We start from the raw sequence: 20,521 nt of genomic DNA, 5'->3' as shown, positions 1-20,521 counted from the left end.
CCCGGATTGTCCAATTTAGCCTTAATATTCTCCAGAAGAAAACAATTTGCAGTTTCAGTGGTGTGATGTTTTTGAAACTCAGATTGAATAGGATGCAATGAGAGGGAAATAGTACTTCTTCTTCTTCTTTTTTTTTTTTAAACACTGCTACAGGGATTAAAAAAATACCATATGTTCACCTGACCCTTGCCTTGCTTTTGTTTTGAAGCGCCGCGCAGTCAGGATTTTATTCTGAAAAGCGTCACCCGGAAGTAGTCGAGCCGCTGCAGGTGGCGTATATCCTGGTGGTTTGACAACATACAGTTCTGTTTTAGAGAAGATGGACTGCATTAACACGCCGAGCTGTGCATGTATGTCGAAGTAGACTACATTTTCCTGCCGGTGTAAAAGCTGCAGACGCTGCTGAAGTCGACGCTTGGAGCTAAGCAGCTGATTGGCTGATGGGCAGATCACAATATTGTGCGTTTTCATAGTGCCGGATTGCTCCGTATTTTACTTCATCGATCTGGGAATCAGTATGGACATGTAGTGTCGAAATTTCTCCAAAACATCCTCGACTTGTCATTATTAATCTGATGCCTGCTGTGATTTGGACCTGACGTCGCCAAATCCCCATAGGCCTTATCTGTTTTATACCATCTGTGTCGATAGAAACATCGATAAGGTCGTGGATTACTTCGCAGAAAAACAAGAGCACCACTGTCAGTCAACATAGCAGAGAAATACAATGAGTTTCTTCAGTTTCGGGCAAAGTGCAGACATAGATGTGGTGCTGAATGATGCCGAAACGAGGAAGAAGGTTGAGCACAAGACTGAGGATGGAAAGAAAGACAAATACTTTCTTTTTTATGATGGAGAGACTGTCAGTGGGAAGGTGAATGTGACGCTGAAGAACCCTGGGAAGAGACTGGAGCACCAAGGGATCAAGATTGAGTTTGTGGGCCAGATAGGTTTGTATTGTGCAGAATGATACTACCATGAAAATGCACACAAAAAAGGCATTAAACTAGATTTCACTTGCCTGATAATACTTTTGCTTTGTTTCCAGAGCTGTACTACGACAGAGGAAACCATCATGAGTTTGTGTCCCTGGTGAAAGACCTGGCGAGACCTGGAGAAATCACTCAGTCGCAGACCTTCGACTTTGAGTTCACTCATGTGGAGAAACCGTATGAGTCTTACACAGGCCAGAATGTCAAGCTACGGTAAGGCAGCATCGCGTGAACACACACACACACACACAGCCAGAGACGGTGACTTAATGTGTCATCCTTTAACTTGTGTTCACCACTGTCAGCCCGTCTGTCAGCAAGTTACTCATCTACTTTATGCACAAACCATATAGTATCTTACATTTTCACATTTAACCTTTACGTTAGTGGTGTAGTAACTGTCATCTTTCTTGTTTGCTCCATTTGCAGATACTTTTTAAGGGCTACAGTCAGCAGAAGACTGAACGACATCAGTAAAGAGATGGACATTGTGGTCCACACACTGAGCACTTACCCCGAACTCAACTCATCCATAAAGATGGAAGTGGGAATCGAGGACTGTCTCCACATTGAGTTCGAGTACAACAAATCCAAGTAGGACTTCACATTAATTCGCAATGAACACCCAAACCTGTTACCCCTGTGCTAACAAGTCCTAACAACATGCACTTCTTCTCTGATGTTCTTATTTATAGTTTTTGCCTTTGCATTTGTGACCTAAACTGTGCTCTTAAAGGTACCACCTGAAAGATGTAATTGTGGGGAAAATCTACTTCCTGCTGGTGAGGATTAAGATCAAGCACATGGAGATAGACATCATCAAACGTGAGACAACAGGCACTGGGCCCAGTGTGTACCATGAAAATGACACTATTGCCAAGTATGAGATCATGGATGGGGCACCTGTCAGAGGTACATGACACAATAAACCTTAAAACATGTAATAAGCATCGGTTCAGCCATTTCAGCCATGCGGTGTGTGTCCCCTCATTCAGGCTTTAGAATGACTTTTCACGCGGTCTGATGTGCTGTATCGTGTATTTCAGGAGAGTCGATTCCGATTCGGCTGTTCCTGGCCGGCTATGACATGACGCCCACCATGCGAGACATCAATAAGAAGTTTTCTGTGCGCTACTACCTGAACCTTGTGCTGATTGATGAGGAGGAGAGACGCTACTTCAAACAGCAGGTACCGGCACAGGATTCAGATATAAGCCACCGCTGGGTTTGGAGTGCAGGCAAAGTGGAGGCGACGACCTCGCTTGCAAGTCCGAGATGCTTCAGTGTCGTTTTTCTCTCTTTGCAGGAAATCACGCTGTGGCGGAAAGGAGACGTGGTGAGGAAGAGCATGTCTCACCAGGCCACCATCGGTGCTCAGAGGTTCGAGGGCTCTGCCGCTTCGGAGAGCGCACTAGAACAGGCAGCCAAGGAGGAAAGTGGGTAGCGCCGCCGTCCTCCAGCCTCCTCTGTCAGAAGACTCATCGGTGTGTGTGGCGTGACGGCGGAGGCTCCTGTCAACCCTTAATGTCCGATGAAGCAGCTTTCTCGTCTGTCCTGGCTGCTGCAAAAGGGAGGAAGAAGGGAGACCGACATACATGTGAACAAGGAAAAAGAACAGTTTGCATGAGCCATTCCTCATGGCTTCGGGCTGCTGGTCTTGTCCATCATTAACACGTAATTATTATAATTATTATTATTATTTTTTTTTTTTTTTAAAAAAGAGAAAATCAGACTAATCATGTGTTATGACCTCCTCTGTGCGAGAGATTCTTTAATTTCACTTTCAAGTGACCAACCCTTTTTGTTTGTCTCAAGCTTTTGGAGTAAATTAATTTTAATCTTAACAACATGAAGCTAAACAGTCGCGGAGTTTCAGTGAAATGTAACGGATTTCCAACATTCCACGTTTAATCAAATCATTCCTAACATTGCTGTAAGGTCAAGAAATCTGAAATAACTTTGCACTGCTATATTTTGCTCAATACATTATTACATTGTTTTTGTCTTTGTATTTGTGTGTTTGCACAAAAAAAAAAAAAAAAAAAAAAAAAAAACAGTGGAAGTGGGAACTGGAATGGGAATGAGATTTCTTTTTGTTTCTGTTGAGTGAGAGAGCTGAAGTAATATCCCATAATTTCTCTGTAAATAAGAGCAGCTATCAAAACCTGTTATCCTGTGCCCTGTTGAAGCTCGTGTACATTGATTATACCGTACACACAGTGCCACAAAACGACCATATTCATATGCTTTACCTCAGCATTCCAACGGTGTTAGGAGAGGGTGTGTAAGTGCTTGTATTTAAGGTCTGATGGTATGACGTCTTCTGTATCTTCTTCATTAGAGACTTGAAAGTTGTGCCTACGTGTATCTAGCAAATGAAATCCTCCTGCCTCTAACATAATTTTAGTCTTTTAACCAGAGAATAGTACAATAGAACTATCTATCTTTTGCAAATTACTAATCAATTATTCTTTGTCCCCAAAACTCAAATAAATTGATGCCAAATGTAAAAGTCTCAGACCTGGTTGTTCTTGCCTGCAGATGTCAACGAGTGTGTGTGCAAGTCAGATACTGTATGGTGTAATTGAAAAGAAAAAAAAATAGCAGGTGCATAATATGATGCAGACACTTAATGAGAAAATGATTTTTTTAAATTGAAATGGCATATTAGTTCAGTGACAGTATTATGTGTCAGATTTTTTTTTTTTTTTTTTAAATTTTCAGAGCTGTATAAGGCTTTTAACAGAACTCCAAAGAGGGCAAATAATTGAATCTCCAACTGCAGCTGCACTGGCCACAATAACTGCAAACGTATTTAATGTGGCAAGGATAAACTGCATAAATATTTAATGTGACACGGGTCATTTTTGTCTGTTTGCAGGATGCCAAGCATCACCAGACTGCATGTGCAAATAGCAGTGGTCACGAGCTGAGATGGGGTTGGGTGGTATATTAATATTATATCAATATCATGATATAAGACTAGATGTCATCTGGGAATTTGGGTATCATAGTATAATGGTGTAAGTGTTGTCTTTTTGTTCTGGTTTTGAGGCCTGCATTATAGTAAATACACACAGGTTTCTGAGCCTATTTGACTGCTGTAGCTGCTCCTTGATCCTACCAGCTTGGTCATCATAAAACCATATTACGAATTATGCTTTTATTAAAGATGTCATTGCACTAACATTTATTTTAAGCACTTATTCTCATCCCTACAATATTATCACAGTATCGATTGAGGTATTTGGTCAAAAATATTGTAATATTTGATTTTGTCCAAATTACCCATCCCTACATTGAGGGATAGATATTGATACAGATAATTAAATCACCAACTCTCAACAAATATTAGATTGTAGGGGTGCCCTGGTGGCTCACTGTGTAGAGTGCATACCATGTATTACTGAGGCTGAGCTGCAGTGGCCTGGCTTTGAATCCAGCCTGGATCCTTTTCTGCATGTCATCCCGTCTTTCCTGTCTCTGTCCACTGGAACTGTCTAATCTTTTTTTTTTTTTTTTTTTTTAATTACATTGTGAATTTCACAAATCTGGTATGTACAGCAGGGCTTCCATTTGGCAGACAAACTGATGAATATTACTGGTTTCACCAACACCAGCAAGTAAAACACCTTACGTGTGTCCTCCCCAATCACCTCACCTACACATTACTGAATCTTTGCAGGATGTTGCAGAGCGTGCATGAAGTCAGCCCTCACGTCCTTCATACTGCAGAGCTGGAGGCTTTCAGTCTTGAGAAATGCACCGGTACCTCGCTAGAAACGGATCAGGACTTTTATGACAACAGCCCAAAGATTGATGCTGCTCTGAAGGCACAGGATGGCTCTACTTTTAGATGCCTATTATTAATACATTGTTGGATGTTGCCATGTTATGTGTCTTTTATAAGTCTGCATGTACCAGTTGGTGAGGTCTGGTGAGTCTGTACTGTGAAGGGAAAGCTGGCTCTGAAACTGCTGGGCAGATAGTGGATTGCTCCTGCCATTTCCTGGCCATTAACCACTGCGGGTAAATGAGGAGGAAAATGGCTTGTAGTTTGACTAAATGACTTTTAATAGTATAATCCCACAAGAAAAACACAACAATACAGTGAAGTAAACAAATTATATTTCACATATGCACTGGAGTGATAGCAGACTGGGTTGCTGCTTCATGATGTCACCACATTATGAACCATCATCTGGTCCAAATCTTCACCGTGGGCCTTTATTCTCCAAACTCAGGATGAAGTCATACTCCTCTGCAGGGAAAAGGCAGGAATGACCACATTTCAGTTTATACAATCAGCCGACCACTGTGTACCAAATGATACCATAAATATAAGACTATTTTTAGTGCAAGTAAACCTCAGCAGGCATACAGAAATGCAACTGAACAACACAGCCGTGTCCTGTGCTGTACTTCTGTGCGTACCGCTGGTGAGGGGCTGGACAGACAGCCTGGCTCTTGTAAACAGTGCCATGTCCTTCAGAGGCCCTCCTTTGGCCTTGTGCTGCAGGTGGTACTTCTTAAGCTCAGACAGAGGAATAAAACGCTTCATCATCCTTTGATACTGGACGTCTACCTGGGAAATGACATGTACAGGAGAAAAGTCCAGTCTCCATCGTTTGAATATTATTTACATATTTGAATGATTAGCTGTTACTCCTGAGTTATCTTACCATGCTCCATTTGGGGTTGTCTGGTTTGCTGGATGGATCAAAATGCACATCTTTCTTGTCGAACTGAGTGTGGTCCACATATGCCTCCTTCGTGATCTAGAAAAGGCAACACAGCTGATAAATATCATGCCTGTAGCTTCTATGCTGCCTAGATACTGCCAGCTGGGAAGGAGAGTGGCTTACTTTCATGATTCCTGCTATCCCAGGTTCCTTGCAGTTGCTGTGGTAAAAGAAGGCGCTCTGCCCCTCCTTCATCTCCCGCATAAAGTTGCGTGCCTGCAGAGGATAATGGCAATTTAAAGGACATGCACTTTCCCAAGCAGAGCATGCACAATATATTGTTTGTGTTGTTTTCTCTTGCTGAAGGCAATTCTCTGGAACACAATTTGCACGAGACAGGGACTGAATTAGATTGAAAAAAAAAAGAAAAAAGGCTTCTACAGGCTATTTTGATTTTTTTTTTCTTTGTGTTGGCTCATTTCAGATCAAAATCTATTTTTTTTTTCATTACAGGAGTCAATACAGTGGCACTACCTGATAATTGCGCACACCATCCCAGCATCCAGTCTGATTGGGGAGAGCCTTCAAATCCTCAATCCCGAACTGCAGAATGAACCGGAGGCATAAAGCATGTGCAGTCCATTTGCATTGTGCAGGAATAGACTACTAATCCAATCATCAGGTAGCGATGAGGCTGTCACTGCACTGTACCTTAACATCGATTCCATTCTCGAAGCGGCTCTCAGGCTCCGATTTCATCAGCCAGTGATCGTACTGTGGGCGACTGCGTGACCCTTCACCTTTTGTCCTGCCCTGATCAGAAGCTGGAGCTTTTCTCTTTCCCCGGACGGTTGGAGCACCGGTTTCCTCAGGAGAGACCATTTCACTGTCCTCCTCTCCAGCCCGGTCATCCGTCCCTGCATGTTGAGGCAATATGATAATCACTCAGACCTTTTGACTAAACACTGATTCATCAATCAACCTGTTTCACTCTGTCAAACTCAATTTCCTCACCTGACTTTACTGTTCTTGCGGTGCTCCCTCGGGTCACTTTCTTTGGTGCCATGTCTCACCGTCTGTGAAGAGCCACATTTTGCATAACGTAACTTTCACAGTTAAAAAAAGAAAGAGGTTGTGTGAGTTTATGTGCTGCATACATTAGGCAAATGCACAGCCACTCTTCCTCTTCTTCTTCTTCTTTTTAACATATTATAATTTCTAACTAAAATCAATATCAAGTACCTGTGTCATTATGGGACACCTTATTCACAGTGGCATCTGGTGCATATCATTTTGAGACAGAAATATATGAGCCTACTTTTTCTAGTGTTCTTATTTGTTTGTGCTTATTTTACTCTTCTGGTTTGCTATCCTCAACGTTATGGTTGTAAAGTTGTGGTAATAGTTTTAACAGAGCATTTGGAGGCACATTAGAGCTTTCTTTAGAGTAAATGGTAATGTTCATTATGCGAGAGCAAATTTTTTTGACTAATTACTGTCGAAATGTAGCAGCTCTGCACAAACAGCACACGTCAACATGGAGTACAAGTCTGACAGTTTAATGATAAGGGCAGCACTGGTCGATAGATAACTAATAATAATAAATAAACACGGGTGATAATTCATACCTTGGAGAGGGACAGTCAATCACAGAGGATAGGAGTCAGCCATCTAAAGTCACTAACCCGCGCACCACTAAATATTTACACACGTGACGTCGTCAACACGTCACGGCGCACTTGATTTACCCAACCAGGGTTGCCAAGTCCGCGTTTTTTCCGCCAAATTGGGCTACTTTTTAAGTGTTGCCGCGGGTAACAAATTTTGTCCGCGGGTTGGGCTTGGGCATACAGATGATGAATAATGCCTATGAATAAAGATTCATATTTTGAATGACTAATGAAATCTGCTGCCACGAGTTTGAGCCCACCAGAGAGATGCTGGCCTTGTTCAATACAGTTCTGTATGACAGGGACCAGGGCGAGGGATCTCAACATGTCTAAAAAGAAACTGGACAACGCTGTAAATAGTTCAAGTTCATGGAGTTTTTTCCCCATTCTTTTTTATGTTGGAGACAGCCAGCAGTTTAACAGGTGAGCTGAAATGATTTTCAATTGCCTTTGCCTGGGAAATTGCCTATAATGTTTATGATGTTATTTTATAGATATTATAGTGCATTTTGCAATTATAGCAATGCTGTTGGACTTTAAAAGCAACATATATGGATTTTTATGGGCATATTTTTAGTTCTGGTACTGGGCTGATTTTTGGGCCGTTTTTATACCCGGTTGGGCGGGTTTTGGGCTGGTTTTGAGTTGCTGTTTGGCTGTTTTTGTCTCACAGATCTGGCAACCCTGTACCCAACTGTTAGTCCCGGAAGCGTTGTGTAACTGCCACTTTTTAAATTTACAGCGAGCACGTGGAGTCTATCTTGCCATATAACACGGATTTCAGCCTGGATTTTGTCCCATTTTCTTCTCAAATATTCATTCATTACAATTAGTTGTATTTTGCTCGTGTTTTCAAATATTGTTACTGAACTACATTTCCCTGCAGCAGCGGCTGTGACATAACCTGCGGTGTGGAGGTAAACATGGCGGCGGTCGGCACACTGGCCAAAGTTGCCAGACTGAGCTCAAGCCTTTGCAGAAGCCACCGTTTAATATTCAACAGGAGCTCCCAGAGACGAGGGATAGCTTCATGCATCGACCGTAAGTCCCATCAAATACCAGCTGGCAGCAAGTAGGACAGCCGTGTGTTATTACTGAAGTAAGCCGGGCGGACTCAGAGGGGTCGCTTGTTGTGTTTGTGTCTGACAGATATCACGACAGAGCTAATATCTACAGGACAGCTAACTTACACAGTAATGTGTCGCTCAAACCAGACGAAATCTGGACATTTACATTAACAAAGTGCATACAGTGATTTATTTAGTAGTAGAGTCTTTCCTCATTGGTCAGTGGTGGCCCTCATCCACCAGTCAGGATCCACAGGAGCTCCACACCCCCTCTTAACACCGCCCCCCTGCTCCTCACCAGAGCAGGCTGTGTGCTGTCAAGGACTTCCTGCTGAGACTGGAGGCTCTTTTTTTTTTTAACACTCGCACACACACCTACATAGACACTCACATACACACACACACCTGGAGACTGCTGTTTGCTACCACCTGTCCATTGCTGGTCATCGAGTAGCTCCATGGTGCCATTTGGGAGTGGGGTGCCTTGCTCAAGAGTACCACAGAGGTCATATAAGAAATACCTGTATGGCTTCTTTAGTGATGGCAGTGGAAAACATTTGCAAATTATGTGCTCCATTATAACCCAGAGCAGGGCAACATGGACAAAATCAAATATCACAATATCTTTGACTTGAAAACATTGATATTGATGATGTGACAATATTGTGAGGATGACCATTGATGCTTTCATGAGATATTTACGTGCAATTGATTGTCGATCAAAAGTCATTAGTAATGTGGATATGACGACACTTTACTGTAATGCAGCCGTTAAAACCAAGAAAAGACAACACTTATGCGATATCACAATATCTAAAATCCCAGGCGATATTTAGTCTTGTATCATAATATTGATATGATGTTTTAACCTGTGGGCTGACAGACACATTCATTCATTATTATTCATCCAGACTGTTCTTCACATTTCTATTTTTAACTCTTTGTTGACAGCTGCTCATGGGCTCTCAGATGAACAGAGGGAGTTTCAGAAAGTGGCCTTCGACTTTGCAGCCAATGAAATGGCTCCATACATGGCCGAGTGGGACCACAAGGTATGTCGGTGCACGGCACATAATATCGTTTGTAAGAAAATGTCAAAAATGGCATGCTGTAACACACTCAGGTACATGTAATTTCCTCATTAGATATATGTATTTGTCCTTTGTGTTCAGTGATGACAATTACTGTGACTTATTATATCCGGGTCAACACTTTAAAATAAAATACAGAGCTTCAGTATGCTTAGAGAGACTGTTCATGGCATGGCTTCAAGCTGTAGTGTTGACAAACATCCATTCTGCTGAAGTGCCCTTGAGCAAGACACTGTAGCAGCTACAAGAAAACATTCCTGCACGCTCCAGCTCTCAGTAAATGTCATGTCCCAACAGCAGCGACTGTCATTACTATACCTTTGTAGCTTGGTTGGCAGGGTAGGAGGTGTTGCTGTACCCTCATGTCCAACTGAATGTCTGTGACAAAAAAGTTCAACATTAAATTTAATATTTTTGAAATCTTGCATCCTGCCTGGTAGCTTACTTTACTTGAGTCATGGTGACAACTAGCATCGTCACATTCCGCTTCAGATAATCTTGTCTTCAGTGCTGAGTTTCATTTTTTATAGTTTCCCATGTAATATATCAGTATATTTTGATTATTATTTTTCTTAAAGGAAATATTCCCAGTGGAGACAATGCGGAAAGCTGCCCAGTTGGGGTTTGGTGGGATCTATGTTCAGCCAGAAGTGGGAGGATCAGGGCTCTCTCGCCTGGACACATCAGTCATCTTTGAGGCTTTATCCACAGGATGCGTCAGCACCACGGCTTACATCAGTATTCACAAGTATGAGCCCATTTTGCACCTATTATAATATTTACAGTTTATTTGATGATCCTGGAAAGTTGAGAGAATGGCATTCTTAGCTAAAAGTTGACTTGAAGCAGATTTATTATTATTATTATTATGGCAAAATTCCATAAAGATGCATAAAATGCAAAAGATGCCAACTTCACTAGACCATTTGCCAGCTCTGTGACTAAAATGATTCATTTATGTTATTAATTTGGCAAGAAATGGCTGTTGGAACAACTTCTGTCATGGCTTAAAAAATAAGTCCAAACAACATGTGACAAAAACAAGCAGTTAATCCTTGCTGAAATGTGGACTGGATACTTTTTACGGAAATAGTCTTATGTCAGAAAACAAAAACTCCCAGATTTTATTTCTCACATTAAAGGAGACTGATTCTTGCATTTGGTCTTGCATAAAAAGTATATTTTAGTGTGACCCTTGTTATCAGGCAGATCCTCCTTGCCTACCAGTCGACCATATGCTCTTTCCTTTGCAGCATGTGTGCCTGGATGATAGACACCTTTGGTAATACTGAGCAAAGGGAGAAGTACTGTCCTGATCTCTGTTCAATGGAAAAGTTTGCCTCCTATTGCCTCACTGAACCAGGTCAGTCATCATTAATCCACCTTTAACACACAAAACAGGTCAATAATATTTAAGTGTAAGAGTATTTGTTGGTTTTTATTTTTCCTGTAATATTATCTCAGTGTTGTTGCTGCACATGTATGCTTTCAGCTATAGTTTCAGGACATAATTTACCTGTATTTGGTATTGTTTTGACCAGTCTTTTTTAAATGGATGTATGGTTTTTAGGCAGTGGCAGTGACGCTGCTTCCCTTCTGACCACCGCACAGCTGAAAGGAGACCACTACATCTTGAATGGCTCTAAGGTAGCCTACTATTTCCATTCCCAGTTTATTTCAGCTGGCGCTTCTGTAACTGTATTTTTGCATCAAAAAGGCACAATTATATTCCAAAAGTGTTTCCGTCTTGTTTATGGGTTTGCAGGCCTTCATCAGTGGAGGTGGAGACACAGACGTCTACGTGGTCATGTGCCGAACAGGAGGCAAAGGAGCGAAGGGCATCTCTTGCTTGGTGGTGGAGAAGGGAACTCCCGGGCTGAGTTTTGGCAAGAAGGAAAAGAAGGTAGCGGTGCTGCATTTGTTGGTGCACATTTTTATGGCATATGACAGTTGGAGATACACATTTTGACACATAACACATTTACAGTACACTCTTGATATAATTGTTTGGGCTCACTTGCTCATGTTTGTAAGTATCCACTAGATGGCACAGTTAAGTCATTGTTGTGTCCCAGAGCAGAAGACCGCAGTGATAATCCCACTGTATTCTCTGTTTTGTTTTGTCTTGTTTTGTTCTCAAGGTGGGATGGAACTCGCAGCCTACCAGGGCGGTGATATTTGAGGACTGCGCGGTTCCAGTGGCCAATCGGCTCGGTGAAGAGGGACAAGGCTTCACTATTGCCATGAAGGGCCTGAATGGAGGCAGGATCAATATTGGTGAGCAGGGCAGAGGGAACACCTGCTACTTCTAACTTATGATCTGTAGACCCAACCATGTTAATTATTCAGATAGCTAGTGACTAGAGAACATTACTGGGAGCACAGATTTAGCAGTTCATTTGGAAATGATGAACTGTAAATGCTGATTTTATGGGCATGTCAGTGCTTCTCCTGGTTCAGATAATAATCATTGTTCAGGTTGGCAACCTGGATCATGTTCCTCCACTTTATAACTAGAAAGAAATCACACACATCAGTACATTTCCAATATTTTTGCCTTGCTTCTTTTAACGTGTTAGTTTCTTGATTTTTATAATTCACAAACTAAAGAGAGCAATAATTATACATGAGAAGATGGTGTGAAACAGCCAGTCATAACTCATTAAAATCTAGCAGTGGGCCAGGCTTAGTGTTCATGTTGTGAAACAATGCTTGCTATTCTAAAATATGCTACTGAGTAAAAATTCATCGATTTTAAAGTGCCTCGTAAGATCTCATTTCTCCCTGTACTAGTTGAAATATTAACAGCAGCTGGGAGAAGCTGGGAGCTTAGATTTTAGTCTTTCTTTACAGAATTTATCCAAATTTGCCAAAAAATTTGAAGTGAAAATTAGTTCAGTACCTGTTTTGCATTGCAAAAACACATTTGATTAAACATTGATTAAAAGTTCTTTTTTTTTTTTTTTTTAATGTTTAAATCTATCCTGAACAAATAGCAGCTTTGCTGTATTTAATTCAAATTCACATTTTAATTTGTTTGTCCATCAGTCCCTGTACACTCTGTATTTTGCTGTCTGAAAAGCCATCATTTAACTCAAAGTAACAGAATCTGACAGTCATCACACCACAGCGTTTTAATTGCTGTGTATAATGAAACTGATCTGTCAACACAGTCGGGCTTTTCTGACACAGCTTGACGGTGTAATAATAACAAACCAGTTTTTGTTTGTTTGGATAGAGTCTGTCAAGGCCCCCACAGATGTGTCATACCAAATGACACATTTTATTGAAGCCAAATAGTGAAGGAGAGTCTCTGATACGTTTGGGAAGAGAGTCTGAGAGTCTGGACCCAACAGCAGGTCTGATGCTGGGTCCTGGGGGTTAGGAGGCTAGACGACAGTGGACCTGAGGCTGCAGGAGGGCGCACCGGGTTAGTCAAGCAGGATGGACCCACATTACTGAGGGTTTTAAAGGTGGCGAGAGGTAAACTGAACTGAATTCTTTGCTGAATTGGAAACCGTCATGGGTTTTGTAAAATGGGAGTGGCGTGATTTTAAGAGCAGGTGTGAGGTAGCAAAATTTAACTCATACTGTGGCATTTTCTAGTTACACCATACACTACCCTGGTCAAGTGTTGAGGTGATAAATGCATGAACACGGGTTGAGAATTAAGGGACAGACAATATTCACGAGGTGCAGACATGCTGTTTTCACTGTTTGGTCGACATGGGGCCAGCCACTGTTGACTTTGTCAAGTTTTCTCAGTCATTTTGACTTCAGGCCATCCAAGATAATCTAAATAGTAATGTTCCTGTCAACACTGTCCACAGCCTCCTGTTCTCTTGGGGCGGCACACGCCTGTGTACAGCTGGCAAGAGATCACCTGTTGGTACGCAAGCAGTTTGGAGAGACTCTCTCCAACAACCAGGTGAGATGCTCAGACCCTTGAGTTACATAAATATCAAGATACACTGAACCAGATGATGATGACAAACAATAAATGACAGGTGTTGCTGTATGTCTCCTCTGCCTCTGCGCTGTGCTTATAGTATCTGCAGTTCAGGCTGGCGGAAATGGCCACCAAGTTGGTTGCGTCGCGTCTTCTGGTGCGTGAAGCTGCGACGGCGCTGCAGGAGAACAGGCCTGATGCCGTGTCCCTGTGTTCCATGGCTAAGCTCTTTGTCACAGACGAGTGCTTTAATGTGAGTAAATCGGAGTATTGGTTGCCAGTCCAAAACGTTGCCAATGCCCTACTTTTTTTGTAGTTTCAACTTTGTAATGCCTTGTGGTTTTCATATTGGTTCCCACTCTCCCTCAACAGATCTGCAACCAGGCGCTTCAGATGCACGGCGGCTACGGTTACCTTAAAGACTACGCCGTGCAGCAGTTTGTCCGCGACATCAGAGTGCACCAGATTCTGGAGGGTGAGCAGCAATGACCGTACCCTGATGGTTTCACCAGTTTCAGCACCTCATTTCCTTGCATTTCAGAGCAGTGTCTGAATATATATGCATGTTCATACCCGTGAATTCATTCCCCCTTTTGTTTCCCGTACAGGAACAAATGAGGTGATGAGGATGATCATTTCCCGAAGCCTGCTCACAGAGTCATGATAACTCTCTTTGTGGACCTTCAAATAACTTCAAATACCGGCCATATTGTAATGGTCTTGACCTCTGGTTTGATGCTGTTTGACTGGTTTCCTCCAGTGTCCTCTGCACCACGGTTGTTCAGTTTATCACACAGGTAATTGCAGATTCTGGGTTAAACCGGTCAGTGAGGCCTCGCTGTTTCCAGTGTCATATTGAATCATGTTTCCTTTTTTTTTTTTTTTTTTTTCTAGAAAAGCTGCTCCTCTAGATTTATTTTACTCTATTTAGCACAAGTGGTTTGTTACCTCCATCACTCAGAAGCAAATAATTCACAAACATCTGAGTGTTATTGATAGTTTTTTGCATTAAACAAAATGTCACATCCATGGCATCTTGTACATCTTCATCCTCAAGTGGCCTTTCACATCCTCTGTTCATGGTTACTGATGTGTTATTGTATTTTATCCTGTTGTGTTTCCTGTAATAAGTAATATGTTTGAAGTAGAATATACTGCAAGCTACCCCAGGTAGGATTATGTGGTATGTGTGCCCAGCATTGTGGTGTTCAAAATGCCACTTTGCAAACTACATTTATCAATCACACTCCAAATAAAAAATAAAATAAAATAATGTCTGCTCCTTTGTGTTAGTGTCATTGTTTCCACTGACGCTCTGTTTCATGGCTGCCTGGGAATCGTTTGGATTTTCTGGGATTATATGTGTACTACATGTGTATTTAGTTAAAAAGCAAAGTGAAGTTACAGTATTCTTTAGTATAACCACAGTGATAATTATTTGAGAATGCTGTTAACTGAAAAACGTCAATGATTTAAACATTTTGAAAGGTGCCAATGCCCTACTTTTTCACAGTTACAACTTTGTAAAGCCTTATGTTATTCCTCCCTCAACAGATCTGCAACCATGAGAATTATTTGAGAATGACGTTTATTGAAAAAAAAAAAAAAAAATCAATGATTTAAACATTGAAAGGTGCTACATGTAGCATTTTAACATCAATGCACCATTAATTTAACATCAATCAACCGTAACATCTGTAATGTTTCCTGTATAATGAAAATGAAATGAAAAATGAAAATCAATGAATCATAAACACGGCGGTTTCAAGAGGACCCGTGCACACCGCTCGGTGCTCGAGCCCTAATTGCCACATTAATTTTGAGACAAAAGTGTAATTACCAAACATAACCACGACCATTGCTGAAAATGGCCTCCATTGCTGGCATTCATTCTTGAGTCGACCGTCTCACTTGTTTACATTAACCGTCTCAAGGTGGCACATTCCAGTTTTCAATTACATATCAGTGTTAAAATGTTACATGTAGAGCCTTTAACAAAGTCATTATAACCCATCAACTTCAACAACTATTTTGGTTACATTCCAGCTACCATGATAGGCAATATATTTGTAGGTTCTCTCAGTTGACATGAATGCAATGAAACCAAACTGACAATGTCGGCTTGAATAAGAGACCCTCAGATAAACACAAGTATGGATGAGAGCAGGCTGGCTTTCGAGGATAACCAAAACGATAACCAAAGTGAGCGATAAACGCAGAACCTTAAACAAAATAATTACAATCCACCAACTTCAACAACTTCATACTCACTAGTTTGGTTACATTCCAACTACCATGATAGGCAATATGTTTTTAGGTTCTCTCAGGTGACATGAATGCAATGAAACCATATTTTATATGAAGATAAACAGAAGTATGGATCGAAGCAGGCTGGCTTTCAAAGGTAACCAAAATGATAAGATCGTATGAAATACCTGAATTGTGGTTTTGCAGTATTTTTACCTTGAACAAGTATAGTTAGCCTGAGAGAGGTGGACTTAGAACAAGTGTTTCTTACATAGCTGGGTGCTGTGTAACATAAATGGCAATGAAATTATAAAAAAAATGTGAAAGGAGTTTTCTTTTTATCCAGGCAATACAGACATATCGAATAAAAAAATCACATCACTTCTTGTGAGAGCTGCAGAAACCAGAGGGTGAAATGTTGGTATTGGTCATTATGGCTTACAGTATCCAGACAGGGTGGCTTACATTAGCACATTTATTGTATGAATTGGCATTTTGTACACCTGTCAACCATGACACTGTCAAAACCCATTGTGAAAACCTGTTCACAAACTTCTAAATGATTTTTTTTTATTTTGTGGTAAACCAGAATGCAGCATACAAAAAGAAACTGAAACTGGAAACTCTGTGCTGAGTCAGCTGAGCGCAAACGGAGATGGGTAAAGTTTGTGCGGACCTGAATGAAGTCCAGTCCACCGTGAGATTTCTTCTCCTTATACAAACTCTGTCAGTTCTCTGTGGAAAAAAAGTGCTTTCCACTCCAAGGCATAGTGTCCGTCCCTCTATAACCAATCTCTAGTCTTGTAAAACTTTCCGTTCAAGATGCTTGTGCTGGCTACACCAGGGAGCCGGCCTGGCTCTGAGCGGGCACCATGACAGCCACAGCTCCCATGCGGGTCAGGGATGAGGAGCTGATTCGCGGGGACACAGTGAGTGGGGGCGGCACCTGAGGCTGCGCCCCGTCAGTCCTGCTGGGGATGTTGGTCACCGGGCTCCGGAGGACCTGCGGAGGGGCCCCGTTCGCGCTGGGGGGCCGCTTCAGCTTGCGTGAGGGGGTGCCGCCGACGTTGTACCCCGGGAGTCCCTGTAAGGTGTTGGCCTCTCCGGGGCGCAGCTGGTAGGCGTTGATCACGGAGCCTGTGTCGGAGGCGGATGTGGGGGAGTAGGGGTAGTGGAAGTTGGGCTGGTGGGTGTCTCGCGGCCGAGGACTGGTGGCTATAGAGGACAGCGTGCCGTTCTTTGACACGATGTCTGAGCCGGTGTTACTCTTCGCCCAGGACACTCGCTTGGGCGCCTGAGCATCTTCCCTAAAAGACACAGAGAGAAATAATAAGATAAAGCCGTGAGAATCACATAAAAAATACGGAAACATACTAGAAAATGAAGCCGAGGTAGTGTTACTTTGCTGATATTTTACTAAAATAGAAACACTACTGTAACAATTTCAGTAAAAGGAAAATGTAGCAATTTTTAAAAAATATTATATTTAAATGCATAAGTAAGTATCTAAGTAAAATTTACCTACATCTTTTTTTGGAAACAGTAACATTAGATATAATATTTCATCCAGTGAATTCTAATAGGGCTGACAGAACAATGTTCAAACTATGTTATTTTTATTGGAAAATTTGGAAACAAAGTGCACCAGTAAAGAAGAGCCAGATTAGTCCTATATAGTATCGGCTGATTAACTGTTCACTGTGAATGGCTCCACAATTAGTCAGGTTATATTGGTTTGATGCCTATGGAGAATTTACAAAATCAGAACTCTGCAATGGATTCACCAAAAATGTAATGAGGTAAAACTAAGACTTAAAAAATTCCCAATAAAGCACAACTACACAAAAGCTGTTCAATTACAGTAACTGGAGTAAATGTATTTTTTTCCATCCCTGTGTGGGTGAAAAATGACATTAACAGGACAACAAGTTAAGATTGACACTGCCCCATAGAAAATAATGACCATAACACAACAGGAGGGTGTGATAGGATTATTGATCTATAGCAGTGGCTCATTAAACGCTTCATCAGGCACTCAGACTTCTGACTTTCAAAGCTCAAAGTCCGGCTGGATCAAAAACTCTCAACCCGCTGGACTCTGACTCCCTCGCACACATTGCCAAACTTCAGCACACACAGTGTAATCCTCACTTGATCTCATTGGCTATCTCCTCCTCGGTGTCCCGCCTCCTTCTCAGGATGAAAATCAGGAAGAGCACCATGGCCACCAGCCCCACGATGGAGCCCAGTGTAGCTGCTGCGATCACGCCCGTGTTGGCAGCTGAGAAAGAAGACGCAGGGTTAGGCCGTGGAGCTCGGCGGCGTGAAGCGCGGTAAACATGAGTGTGTTTGTGGTGGTGAACGTACAGGTGATGACCTCCAGGTTAATGGAGCAGCTGTCGGAGCCGGCTGTGTTACTGGCTCGGCAGACGTACTTCCCTGACATGCTCTTAGTGAGGTTGCTCAGCCTGAGGGTGCCTTGTCTCTCGTCTGGAGAGAAAACACACAGTTACAGACACTTTAGAGCCATTAACGTCAGTGCGGTCAACTTGACAAAATATTACAATTATACTGGTTTATTACAATAAATAATGAATCCACATCGTTCAGCTGGGGACTACATCTTTGGAGCAACTAACACAATTTACTGAGCATAGGACAATACTGCTATGAACTGTTTGGAGACACATTTAAAGATACTAATGTTATACACTTCTAAAAAATCTTCACATATTGTCTACATGTAGGGGAGGCACCAAAACTGTAAACTTCACTGTACCAATGAGCACTGGTCCAATTTCTTACTGAAAATGATATAATAAAGATAACATTTATTTTTGAGAGAAAAAAATAAAGTTGGATTTCACTGTTGGAAGATTTTTCTGCAAAGGACATTTTGTAATACTGATATCCTATTTTAGTCCAATGTCTGCCCAGTATAGGACTCCCTAGAAAACGAGATGGTTCATCTAAAGGAGTTTATCCTAATGTATAAACTTATTCAACATATCCATATCCCATGTAGCCCTACAGTATGGAGTTGGGAAGTATTCTGGTCCTGCAGTAATTTGATCAGGTTTGTCAGCAATATTTCCTTTTCTATTTTTTTTTTTTTTTTTTTTTTTTTAAACAGTGGTCACAGCATGGCATATAAGCCTGCACATCCGTCTCAGTGATTTCACAGCTGGGTATTGTCATTCCACACAATCTGTTCCTCTTGGCACATCTGGCTTTAAAATGCTTAAAATGCTGTGTTGTTACAAACATGGGCTGCAGAAAAATAAACACACTTTATGAGGGACTTATAAAACAAATCCTCTAAAATCCACTCGGAGACGTCACATCGTAGCATGTTTTCATCGGATGTTTTTGTTTTCGTGAGCAAATGAGGAAGCAGCGGTGTTTACTGTAAGCATCTGTCTTGTAGAGTCAACCTGCTCCCTTGTTGGTGGAGGTGGAGTCCCGCTAAACTTTACAGACAGAACTCAGGCGTGCCTGTCGCTGTCTGCACTGAAGTATCCCCTTAATGCAGGAGTCATGCAAGCCACTGACTCATCCACATCATACTCGTGAAAGAAGTCAAGGTTCACAACATGACAGCATCCACAGTTGAAATCACTGAGTCCAAACAGCTGCATTTATATCCCAAGTCGTGGGAGTGAGGCATGAGCTGGGCTTTGTGTTTGATAACATTTGTTAATACAATCTGCTGCCTTAACCTCGGGGGCAAAGGGTGACGACCGCACACAAACTACAGTCAGACTAAATCATAGTCACTTTTTGTCCCTGAACTGAAAAAATAAATCTCCAAGGGACTCGCTCTACCAATTCTTTAAGCTGTGTGAATACACACTATGTGATCACACAATAAAAAACAACAATCGTTTCTCATATGCCGGATTATGTAAATTGAAGTATGGTTGGTATTAACCAACAGATCATAGCTGAAGACGTTATTGTTAACCTTTCAGCCAGGGTATTAAAGGTTATGCCTCAGAAATCAACATCAGTGTGGCTGCCAAATAAAACAAATGGATGAGTGCGATATCCACCTGTCCCTCTCTGATTACTTAATCCCAGGCTTGAAAACCAGCTGTGAAGAAACAAACCCAATTGTGACAGATTAGCAGAGAATCAGCTGACTCTGAAGTTGGCGAGAGTTCAAGCCCGCACAGCGATCCGGCTCTGGCGGCAGGGCTGGAGGGGATCTGACGTTAGCTACGTATCAAGACAGGAGTATTAATCATATTACGCTGCCGTCGCTACAAGGTCAACGAGCAGCATTCGTCAGAGCCTTGACACGTGAAATGTGCATAATGTAAATCAGCAATGTTGCTATTTGAGGCTCGTGGAATAGTGCCTGACAACATTATCACAAAACCTGCAGTGTGTCAGTTTTGAAATTTCAAAGTCCACAAAACATGTCATTAATGCTTATTTTATGTGGCAAAGCACAATATTAAGAAGAGAGCAATCCGAAACTGATGGAGTTACAAGTGTCTACTAATTATTAACCACTTTCCCTTATAGCACTAATGTTGGAAGATTAGAGAATTATTAATCTACATATCTATATCTATGTCTATATATCTATAGATAGATAGACAGATAGGTAGATAGATTTTTAAGTAGTGCTCAATAATACTAATACTAAGACTAATAATAATACAGCAGTGAATGTTAGAGAAAATAATATTGTATCAGACACTATATGGCATATTAGAGCTACTATCTTACATATGCCAATATTAGTTTGTATTACTTGATGGTCACAAGGGACAAATCTGTATTGAGCCATGCTTAAAAAAAAAAAAGAAAAAAAA

General features: G+C 41.6%; 4 protein-coding genes across 4 annotated transcripts in view; 2 read left to right on the top strand and 2 right to left on the bottom strand.

Moving 5' to 3' along the window:
- Positions 1-262: 262 nt before the first annotated feature.
- vps26b (VPS26, retromer complex component B) lies at positions 263-3,091 on the top strand. Its single transcript, XM_030067669.1, has 6 exons — positions 263-950; positions 1,049-1,205; positions 1,422-1,586; positions 1,729-1,904; positions 2,039-2,181; positions 2,299-3,091. Exons 1-6 carry the CDS (start codon positions 728-730, stop codon positions 2,434-2,436), a joined length of 1,002 nt encoding a protein of 333 aa, XP_029923529.1. The 5' UTR covers positions 263-727; the 3' UTR covers positions 2,437-3,091.
- Positions 3,092-5,102: 2,011 nt separating this feature from the next.
- thyn1 (thymocyte nuclear protein 1) lies at positions 5,103-7,398 on the bottom strand. The gene is made up of 8 exons (XM_030067117.1): positions 7,303-7,398; positions 6,689-6,750; positions 6,386-6,591; positions 6,209-6,277; positions 5,858-5,950; positions 5,675-5,770; positions 5,427-5,577; positions 5,103-5,253 (listed from the first exon to the last, which is right to left on the bottom strand). Exons 2-8 carry the CDS (start codon positions 6,738-6,740, stop codon positions 5,207-5,209), a joined length of 714 nt encoding a protein of 237 aa, XP_029922977.1. The 5' UTR covers positions 6,741-6,750; positions 7,303-7,398; the 3' UTR covers positions 5,103-5,206.
- A 649-nt stretch (positions 7,399-8,047) lies between these two features.
- On the top strand, positions 8,048-14,747 carry acad8 (acyl-CoA dehydrogenase family, member 8). Its single transcript, XM_030067749.1, has 11 exons — positions 8,048-8,385; positions 9,363-9,463; positions 10,081-10,250; positions 10,756-10,865; positions 11,073-11,149; positions 11,268-11,405; positions 11,644-11,779; positions 13,333-13,430; positions 13,552-13,704; positions 13,824-13,926; positions 14,060-14,747. The coding sequence occupies exons 1-11, from the start codon at positions 8,268-8,270 to the stop codon at positions 14,113-14,115; spliced, it is 1,260 nt and encodes a 419-aa protein (XP_029923609.1). The 5' UTR covers positions 8,048-8,267; the 3' UTR covers positions 14,116-14,747.
- Positions 14,748-16,533: 1,786 nt separating this feature from the next.
- esamb (endothelial cell adhesion molecule b) overlaps positions 16,534-20,521 on the bottom strand; it is a 48,885-nt gene continuing 44,897 nt past the window's right edge. The window contains exons 6-8 of the mRNA XM_030067748.1: positions 18,066-18,188; positions 17,850-17,979; positions 16,534-17,005 (exon numbers count right to left, since the gene is read on the bottom strand). Coding sequence (XP_029923608.1) covers positions 16,534-17,005; positions 17,850-17,979; positions 18,066-18,188 — 725 coding nt within the window. The remainder of the gene's footprint in view (positions 17,006-17,849; positions 17,980-18,065; positions 18,189-20,521) is intronic.

This window comes from Myripristis murdjan, chromosome 13, assembly GCF_902150065.1.
Source record: "Myripristis murdjan chromosome 13, fMyrMur1.1, whole genome shotgun sequence".
In the NCBI taxonomy this organism is placed as follows: Eukaryota; Metazoa; Chordata; class Actinopteri; order Holocentriformes; family Holocentridae; genus Myripristis; species Myripristis murdjan.
This window is presented reverse-complemented; position numbering and strand designations above follow the sequence as displayed.

Coding starts and splice junctions, on each gene's coding strand:
- vps26b (XM_030067669.1), top strand. CDS start 728: ATGAGTTTCTTCAGTTTCGGGCAAAGTGCAGACATAGATGTGGTGCTG. Junction 951..1,048: donor TGAGTTTGTGGGCCAGATAG/GTTTGTATTGTG, acceptor CTTTGTTTCCAG/AGCTGTACTACGACAGAGGA. Junction 1,206..1,421: donor GGCCAGAATGTCAAGCTACG/GTAAGGCAGCAT, acceptor CTCCATTTGCAG/ATACTTTTTAAGGGCTACAG.
- thyn1 (XM_030067117.1), bottom strand. CDS start 6,740: ATGGCACCAAAGAAAGTGACCCGAGGGAGCACCGCAAGAACAGTAAAG. Junction 6,278..6,385: donor AGAATGGAATCGATGTTAAG/GTACAGTGCAGT, acceptor TTCATTCTGCAG/TTCGGGATTGAGGATTTGAA. Junction 5,771..5,857: donor GGATAGCAGGAATCATGAAA/GTAAGCCACTCT, acceptor TGCCTTTTCTAG/ATCACGAAGGAGGCATATGT.
- acad8 (XM_030067749.1), top strand. CDS start 8,268: ATGGCGGCGGTCGGCACACTGGCCAAAGTTGCCAGACTGAGCTCAAGC. Junction 10,251..10,755: donor GCTTACATCAGTATTCACAA/GTATGAGCCCAT, acceptor TTTCCTTTGCAG/CATGTGTGCCTGGATGATAG. Junction 11,780..13,332: donor TGGAGGCAGGATCAATATTG/GTGAGCAGGGCA, acceptor CACTGTCCACAG/CCTCCTGTTCTCTTGGGGCG.